At 42.0% G+C, this 9,579-nt stretch overlaps 1 protein-coding gene across 3 annotated transcripts in view; it reads left to right on the forward strand.

The window, feature by feature from the left end:
• Nucleotides 1–9,002, forward strand: part of ALG8 (ALG8 alpha-1,3-glucosyltransferase) — a 35,799-nt gene extending 26,797 nt beyond the window's left edge. For all 3 annotated transcript variants that reach the window (XM_068117984.2, XM_068117991.2, XM_078776840.1), the window contains exons 9-13: nucleotides 977–1,116; nucleotides 1,267–1,406; nucleotides 5,762–5,859; nucleotides 7,786–7,858; nucleotides 8,017–9,002. In XM_068117984.2, the coding sequence (XP_067974085.1) occupies nucleotides 977–1,116; nucleotides 1,267–1,406; nucleotides 5,762–5,859; nucleotides 7,786–7,858; nucleotides 8,017–8,311 (746 nt within the window). In that variant the 3' untranslated portion in view covers nucleotides 8,312–9,002. The remainder of the gene's footprint in view (nucleotides 1–976; nucleotides 1,117–1,266; nucleotides 1,407–5,761; nucleotides 5,860–7,785; nucleotides 7,859–8,016) is intronic.
• Nucleotides 9,003–9,579: the final 577 nt, after the last annotated feature.

Raw genomic sequence — 9,579 nt, forward strand, 5'->3', positions numbered from 1 at the left:
GGCACGCCATCGACTTCACTCGAGTCATCCACCCTGCTTTGTATTATTTTATTTATTTATTTTGTTGTTTGTTACATTGAAATGCTGCTTTTGTGATGCAAATGGTCTCTTATTGCTATTTGCTGTGTAGATTTTATTTGTAACACATGCTCGTTTTACCAACTTATCCATGAGTCTTTGGCTCGGTGTGGAACCTGGAAGGAGGATGGCAAAGTTGATGCCATTATTGTGTCTCGTAAGAGTCTAATCAGCGTAATAATGCCAGCTCAATGCTGTTGCAACACTGCGATGATGTACATGAGCAGTAAATTGGGGTGTTCTTTTGATGAGGAGAAGCTTGTGATTTAACCCTTTGGTAGAGGGTTTTTCGGCAGTGCCAGAATGGGTGCTTACTGGTTTTCCTAGTCTTCCCTTCAACCATACCTTGATAATCATGGCACGGGTCTGTCAGGCCTTTGCAATTAACCAGCATTCCGTGAATTGTTTTCCCCACCACTAATTCCAACGATGTGGTGTTGATCGCTGATGGCAAAAGTTAGAAATCAAGTCAAAACTGATCCTGAGGTGGCAAAGTCAGTGACATTTGGTGTTTTTGATGACTAATACCATAAGGCAAATTATCACAATAAAATTAAAGGGGCTGTTAATCTATAGGTGATTTTTAAAATCCTAGCCATGAGGTGGTGATTGAGACTGCCCAAACTGTTGGTTTATTTTCAGGAATGGGTGGCACCCTGTCTTTTGTTTTGAAAAGCTCCCATGGTGTCAATGTTTCAGAAGTGTGTTTGGTAGTTCAGGCCATATTCTAACAAATAACTCGAAATAACTCAAACATTCCTAGCATTCCACTGCTGAAGGTCCCTGTGTTCCAAGTTAAGCATCCTTCTTCCTGTCTATGCACATCTTCACACTGTATAAAAAGGAGGACAGCAGTATGCAAATCCATGTAAATATGTCCCTTTCCTTACCTCCTTAGGCTCCAGACTTGGACTGCTAGACTCCACTTCACATCCTCATGCTGCCATGACAGGTGGCTTGGTTGGTGAGGCATCACATCTTGTGCTGCCATCCATTAGTCCATCCATCTCGTTATTGTTCTCCATCCTCGCAATGCTGGTAAGCTGGGTTTTGTTTTCGTTTTCATACGTAATTCCCTCTCTTCTTTTTGATATCGGTTTTTTCCCCTTGGGCCCAGAATGAATATTAAAGGTTTGTTGATAGCTTATTTTACGATTACATGTTTTTTTTATTTTCTATTATCATCAGCCATCCCTGTACAGGATGTGGTGGGTTCGGCGGGAAGGTCTTGTTTGCGTCAGAGCCACGGCGGCCTGTGCTCTCTCTGTCTTCTTGTTTGGCTGGCATGTGCATGAGAAAGCCATACTTTTGCCAATTCTCCCTCTCAGGTGTGTCAAAAGCTTTGTGCAGAAGTTTCGTTAACGGACGACTGTTGTTGCCATGCAGGTCAATTATCTCCTCCATGAGAAACGATGGGTGGATTGTTTTAATAATTATTTGTTTATAGATGTTCCAAAAAGTCCTTCAGGCATAGGTGTTAGCTTTGGTTTAAAGAGGGCCACATAATCTGGATTCATTCATTTACCTCAGGTGATGGTTGTCTTTAATATCATGGACATCTGATACCAGGGTGACCAGGTCCGAGGAAATTTTTTTTGGGACATTCAAGCAATTACCCTTTAGAACCCATTACAATTACCCTTTAGAACGCATTACAATTGCCCTTTAGAACCCATTACAATTGCCCTTTAAAACCATTTTGATTTACCCTTTAGAACCCATTACAATTGCCCTTTAGAACCCTTTAGATTTACCCTATAGAACCCATTACAGTTACCCTTTAGAACCCATTACAGTTACCCTTAAGAACCCATTACAATTACCCTTTAGAACCCATTACAGTTACCCCTTAGAACCCTTTAGAATTACCCTTTAGAACCCTTTAGAATTACCCTTTTGAACCCTATAGAATTACCCTTTTGAACCCTTTGGAATTACCCTTTAGAACACATTAGAAGTTCTGGCGGTTCAGGGTGTAGGGAGGGGACATTATAAAAGTGTGGGAATGATCCCGTCCATCGGGTTCTTTGCTGTTCCATCAAATAGATAAGCATCACCATATTTACATGTTAAGGCAAAAAGTTTTTGGTAATTCGATCTTTACTCTGAAATAACTATGTTCTGCTCAACTATTAACGTGAAAACAACGTGTTTCCAAATGGAAACTTGCACTAAAAGTTGGAAAAATGCTGGAAGTTCATCTTTTAAAGTCTGATGAGAAAATGAGAATCACAACATATTTACGTGAAAATGTAAATAATTACCAAACTTTCTTTGGAATGTTTATTATTCAGGGTACCTTTTCTGCTTCTGAAGTCTTTTTTTATTTTTATTTTATTTTTGTATACAAGATCGAGGCTCGTGAAAGAGCGAACATGAATCACACAGAAAGACAAACCGACACATAAAACATATAACATCGGGAGCGGTAGACAAGATGGGGAGAGAGGGGGAAGGACACAAACACAACATTTGAGAGCAGGGACCGAGAGACATGGAGACATGGAGACATCGAGAGATCTGAGAGAGGGCGAGGGCTTTGGGGGGGGGGGCATGGGAAGGGGGGGCGGTGGGAGAGGTATAAAACATATGGACACTTCCAGGAAAGAAGTTGGAATTTCAAACAAGGTGGATCTGGGGTGAATTAGTGGGGGTAGAAAAGATCAAGGTTTTGGATGGGGGAAGATAAGAGATGGTGGTGAACAGCTGTTTTAAAGACCTGGAGGGAGGAGTGGGATTGAAGGGAGTGAGGGAGTTTGTTCCAGAGGCGGGAGAAAAGAGGAATGAAAGAGTGAAGGTGAGCAGAGAGCCGAGATTTCGGCAGTTCCACCAGAAGAGGGTTGCTGGCAGATCTTGTGCGACCTGTAGGAATATTTGGGGGACAGAGCACAGAGAGAGCTGGGAGTGCAAGGCCGGAGAGGAGTCGGTAGAAGACAGAAAGACAACCTACCTGCCTGCGGTGAGTGAGTGAAAGGCCCTCAGAGATAGCTTCATCGCGGGAGATTCCAATAATTCTGAAAGCTTTGGTTTCAACAGCGTGAAGCCGAGCTAGGTGTGAGGCAGGAGCACCGGCCCATAGGGGAGAACAGTATTCCATTGAGCTGCGGATGAAAGCCTTGTATGTGGTGAGGAGCTCAGGTGTGCCGAGGAAGGACTTCGCACGATGGAGGATGCCCAGTCGGCGACTGGCTTTGGAGGCCAGCTTGGAAATGTGGTTTTCCCAAGAAAGATCATGGCAGATAGTGAGACCCAAATGCTTGAGCGACAGAACTTCTTGGAGAGGATTGTTGAGAAAGTAGATGGGAGGGTTGTCCAGTCGATCTTTTCGGAGAGACATAGTAAGAGTGTGAGATTTGTCAGGATTGAAAGACATGTTCCACTTGTTTGACCAGTCTGTGATTTTGTCCAAGTCTTCAGAGAGTGAGGAGGCTGCAGACTGCCGATCTGAGGGAAGAGGAATGGAGCGGCAGAGAGTGGAGTCATCAGCAAAGAGATAGAGAGGATTTTCAAGAGAGTCAGAGAGATCATTGATGAAGACCAGAAAAAGCACAGGGCCCAGAACACTGCCTTGGGGAACTCCAGCCTGAACAGGAAGAGGAGATGAGAGAAACCCATTCAGGGCCACACGTTGACGACGACTAGAGAGGAAGTCCGCCAGCTTCACAGTCCACTTCACAGTCTTGTACTGTGAAGAAGGTTTTGATCCCTTGGCTAGTTGTGGCGACCATCAATTTAGACGTGTGTGTGTGTGTGTGTGTGCTTCCTGCAGCATGCTGCTTGATATGCGGTAACATCAATTTTGAGTTGTGCATGCTTCCTGCAGCATGCTGCTTGATATGCGGTAATATCAATTTAGACTTGTGTGTTCTTCCTGCACCATGCTGCTTGACATCGGATAAGCCGCCGTGTGAAATGGACAATCTCCATGAGCATTCTGTAACTGTACAGTAAGCTCCATGACAATTTTCATTATCCTTCATCAACCAGTCATAACTGGTGGATAGCAGCCATTCGTCATGAAAGACACACATCCTTTTTGTGGTCGCCTTCCTCTTTTTCAGTGAACTTTGGCCCTTCAAAGTTTCATCACTCCCAGTCCCGTGTGACGCGTCCCATGACGCCATGACAGTGTTTCGTTTCCGGCTGCTGCTTGGCCTTATAGATGGCATATTGTTGCCATGATGGAAGCGTACGTGCTAGTGCTGCATGCCTGCCGCCTTTCCTGCATGCCCCTTTTCAAATATTGTTCGGAGGACGAAAAATACGGGACGAATGGCGTTCTGTGAAGGTTTGAAACAGGACGTGGGTCATTTGGGTAAAAAACAGGACGATCCCATAAAATACCGGACACCTGGTCAGCCTGTCTGATACTGTCTGGCATACTGTTCTGTGCATTCTACCAATGGCATTCAAGGCTTACTTCAATCCTATCTTGCCAAATTCCTCCACACATGCAATCAAAGCATTGCTGAATGATGTTGTTTTCATTTATTCGTTCATTGGAGGCTGGAGTTCCCCAAGACAGCATAACGAGCCCTGTTCTGCTCTTCATGTACATCAATTATCTATATCTATGTTAAGGTATTGCCCTTGAAAATGCCCTTTTTGTCAAAAGGTACCCCATTCCAACTACAGATTAGCAGTAGCTGCTTCCCCTTCAACGGATCTGGAAAATATCGGATTTTGGATCAACACATGGAACAAGTCGCTAGAACCGTGCATTCTCATCTTTTCTCTCCAGAAGGGATGATTATCAACACCATTCAAAGGCGATGTGGACTTTTTATTCGATAATGTGAAAATAAAAGTTCCATCATCAAATTTTGTGTAATTATATGGTCTACTTTAAACCCTTCATACCTTTACACCCTTTTGGACCCCTAAGAGTCTACACTGAGCAAGTCATACATGAAGTGACATCGATGTTAAAAGCATTCTTGGTAAAATGAAGATGGCAGCAAACAGTCACGTGTGCTGTGGAACTGCGGTGCATCATTAACGTCCTTGGAAAGGAGAATATCAAACCAGCTGAAGGGAAAACTTCTTCACAATGTGGTGGTTCATGTTCCTTGTAGTTGCGCGAGTTCAAAAATGTCTGTAACTTCATGATCTTGAGCATTAAAGATTGAACTTATTACTTAGCTAATATTGCAGCATCAACTATTACTACCGGTATATACATTAAATTGTGTAAGAATCGGATGTAAATGTTGGAAGTGTGGAAACGATCATTCATTCTCAATTGAAATTCAAAAACTTCAAGCTTGATCTGGCGGTTTATAATTGGGCCTAGAATAAAAGCCAAGCTAGTGCTCAAAGCTAAGTGTGTCTACTGGATAGGTGAAGGTTTATAAACTACCAAAATTAACTTTTTATTCTCTCACACAACAACGCCTTATTAAAGTTTTATTCAGTTGTAAAGTTTCCTGAATCCAATTACCAGGCAAGCACATGAGATTTGAGACTCTAAGAACGATCCTAGCGGCTAGGCCAGGTGATTGTAAGCACGCCCTGCTGCGTTTGTGGCACAGTGAGAGACAAGACTAAGTGGACAGACACTGTGGATTCTTAGTTTGTGTATGTTATATTATTTTGCTTCTCTTGGTTTAGAGTAAACTGTGTTTCCAATTTTGTTTTGAAGTGGAATGGTAATTTTAATGTGCCAACGTTTCTATTTGTGCAGCATTCTGGCCATACAAAGCCGGGCAGACGCGCACGTCTTCCTGCTCATCTCTCTGCCTGGCCATGTTGCCTTGCTTCCGCTCATCCACACACTACCTGGTAAGCCAGCCGTGTTGTCGTTATTATTACTAACAAATGTACCTGGACACCATACAGGCGATGTATGCATGACATTGAAGGAGTTGGGGTCTAAACTGAGCAAGTTATATCGGAAGCGACATCGATGGTTAATGCATTCTTGGTTAAATCAGGATGGTAGCAAGTTGGCAGAATGTATTACACGATTACAGTGTACTTCATGATGTATTTGTTCTATAAACAAGTACAAAAAGTTTTAATTAAAACAAAAGCCGCGTCGATGTTACACAATGCCTAGATGCAGCGTTGCCTATAACGTCGATGTTATAGGATTAGGCACAGGACATTCCTATTGATTCGATTACTTGATGTTATTTTTGTGCAAAGTGAAAATATATCTCGGCAATTTCCCGTGTGTGGCGACGAATTTTTAATATATCTCGGCATTTTCCCGTCTGTTATTTCAGGCGGTGTATGACTGACCATGCCGCGATTTAAAAAATATATATCTCGGCAATTTCCCGTGTGTGGCGACACGTGAACGAAGCTATGCTCCTCTCTCCACATTATTGTGACGACGTATAAATTAAATATTTCATCGTGACGATTGTCATCAAATGGACGAATTTTTAATATATCTCGGCATTTTCCCGTCTGTTATTTCAGGCGGTGTATGACTGACCATGCCGCGATTTAAAAAATATATATCTCGGCAATTTCCCGTGTGTGGCGACACGTGAACGAAGCTATGCCCCTCTCTCCACATTATTGTGACGACGTATAAATTAAATATTTCATCGTGACGATTGTCATCAAATGGACGAATTTTTAATATATCTCAGCATTTTCCCGTCTGTTATTTCGGGTGGTGTATGACTGACCATGCCGCGATTTAAACAAAATATATATATCTCGGCATTTTCCCGTCTGTTATTTCGGGCGGTGTATGACTGACCATGCCGCGATTTAAAATATATATATGTCAATGGACTTGAAGTTACAGGCCTTTGAGAATTCATTTCGGTCTATAAAGGACAACTTTCATTCGGATTTTCTTCCCGTTTTTTTTCAACCGAGTCTAAAACTATGTTAGCGACTGTGAAAAATGAAATGATATATCGAATTTGATTTGAAATAAAACTGTGTGAGAGAGGAAGACACCACGGGCCTACAAAACAGGCCTCAAAGCTATGCGAGTTAATAAAATGGTGGATATTTGTTTATATGAAGGCTCTCCCAGAATGGGTTTAGCTATGGTTCCCAGAATGGGTGGAGCTTTGAGGTTTTGTCTTCTCTGCAAGAACAAGAAGAACAACAACAACAACAGCAGAGGGCACTCTATGAGCAGCGTCTGCGACGCGGCTAAAAATACACCATTGTTTGCCACATCTATTTTTCATCACCTTCAAAACTTTTTTTAACGGCTTTTGCCTTGCTGGAATTGTGAGGCTTTCATCTTGCAACACTCCGAAACTTTTCTTCCATTTGATATTGTTGTAAAATATTTGTTGTTCTGAGACCACCTATACAGTCGTGCGTTATACCGACATGGCTCTCAGTGAGATTTTGATATTTGTCACGAATACACCGGGGGATCGTGACATGGAGCCCCTTCGTACATCCCCATGCATATATGATCCTGAATACACATGCCAAGTTTGATTAAGATCTACCAAAAACTAGAGGAAGAGTTGGCGAACAAAAAACAGACTTCTTGGTTCTCATGCTTTTCCTGATATTTAGATTACTATTGTTAGATTTCTTGGAGAACATATAGAAAAAGCCCTGAACTCCCTCATAGTTGAAAAAGCATGATAGATGGATCGCTTCCTCGTCATAGAAGCCAGTCACTGGCAATTGATAAGTCGCTGCCCATTCACCAATGTGCATGATGAACTTGTAATTGCTTTTCAAAAATTGTTGTTCCCCTTCCATCTGCTTCCACAGAATTACCAGTGAAGATGATCCTAACCCTTATGTTCTCTTTATATAGCTACTGGTCCCTCACACACCTGCACAGGCAAGAATTATTCACCATCCAATTTGCCATTTTATTACAGTTTTGCGGTTTATTGTTCTTTAATCGTCGTCATGTTGAATGACTGCTGCATTTTCATATTGTGGGGAAGTGTTATGATAACAGTGAAGGAACTTATCATGATCCCACCTTGCTTACAGGTCTGGTGGCCCCTTGTTGAGCTGGGCGGAGTGCTTTTATCTAGCTGGGCTTGCCCCCCTCTCCTTCCTTCCACACGTGGCACCCGTCTTTACCTGGAGCCGTGCCCTACCCTTCCTGCCTCTCCTTATCACATCTGCTTACTGTGCCTTGGGAGTTATTTACGGTTCCTTCTTCCTGCTCATACCATCAATGAATGGTGGCGAGAACCTCACTTCAAGAAGACAACGACCCAATGGCAAAACAGCTCCTGGACTTGTGATAGAGCGAGGCCACAAGCACAAAAAGGATATTTAATCCCACTCTGTGAGTCGGTGAGTTCCTGCACTGGAGAACATTGGCACTGGAGAACTGAAATGTTGCCTGCAACAAGGATGGAACAACTCGATATTCCTTCTCGAAATGCCCAAATGCTTTCGGATTCTTTTTTATCAAGAATGTTATTTCAGTAAATCCTGTATTATGTGGTCATCCCTCCTGCCAAGCAATGATTGTGTATTGCAACTATCTGTATTATCAAAGGTCCATTAGTTGTTGTTTTTGGGGGGTTGGAGAGGGTATGGCACAGACTACGAACAACTTTCTTTAATCCATTTAAAACTGTTGTGTATTTACATTTCTTACTCACCAGATGTATAGCAGTAATTTAGAGAATCCCAGCAAGCCGAATCCAAGTCAAAAGGTCTTCAGTCCCATTCCTCAACAATTTGAATTCAGAAACTTTGAAGATTGATTGATTTGAAGTTTTCACTGCTCAATTCATTCACTTGTGTGAAAATTTACATTTTGTTAAAACCTGATTGGATGATAAAATGGAGTTTCCCTTTCTTATGAATATCCTTCGTCAAGGCCTGTAAATATAGTGCAACTTTTCTGCAGCATAGCATTCATGTTGAGCATTAAAAAAGTGTAAATAAATGACATGCAATTAAAAAGTTGCTCAATGCATGTATGAAAATGTGCAATTAAACGTGGCCAAAAGATTTAGCATTTTTGTGAAGCGAATTTGCATTGTGCACACAGGCCTTAGTAAGTTGTATGTGGTGGAATAGAGGTTGGCATGTTCACTCGTATACGATAGTTGTATACGGTAGATTGCATGTTTCCTGTTTTAAATTTTAAATTAAATTCCTGTTTAATAGATTGCATGTGTAAAAAAAAATACAAGCGGGGGGATATTGGAATCTGCTGTCTCTGTCTGTCCGTCCGTCCGTCACGATATCTCCTCCTAAGACCTAAATAGTTGTGCAGAATTCAACAAACTTGGCACTTGATCACCAGTAGCATCATTATTGGACCCACACCCTGTGGCATTGGAGTGGGATCAAAAGGTAAAATACCAAAAATGCAATTGGGGGACATTTTTAAACATTTTTTAATGAAACTTTGTATATCAAATCAACTTTGGGAGACCCATGAAATATGTAACAATTTTTTTGCATTTGACCTCTGGTTTATGGCCCAGGTATAGGGTTGTTTTTTTAAACCCAAAATTGATATTGGGTCATTCCTGGTGGAACTTTTTGCCATCTTTAAAGATTGCTTTAGGTGGGAAGCGTGGGGAT

This window comes from Myxine glutinosa, chromosome 1, assembly GCF_964187855.1.
Source record: "Myxine glutinosa chromosome 1, kmMyxGlut1.1, whole genome shotgun sequence".
NCBI lineage: Eukaryota > Metazoa > Chordata > Myxini > Myxiniformes > Myxinidae > Myxine > Myxine glutinosa.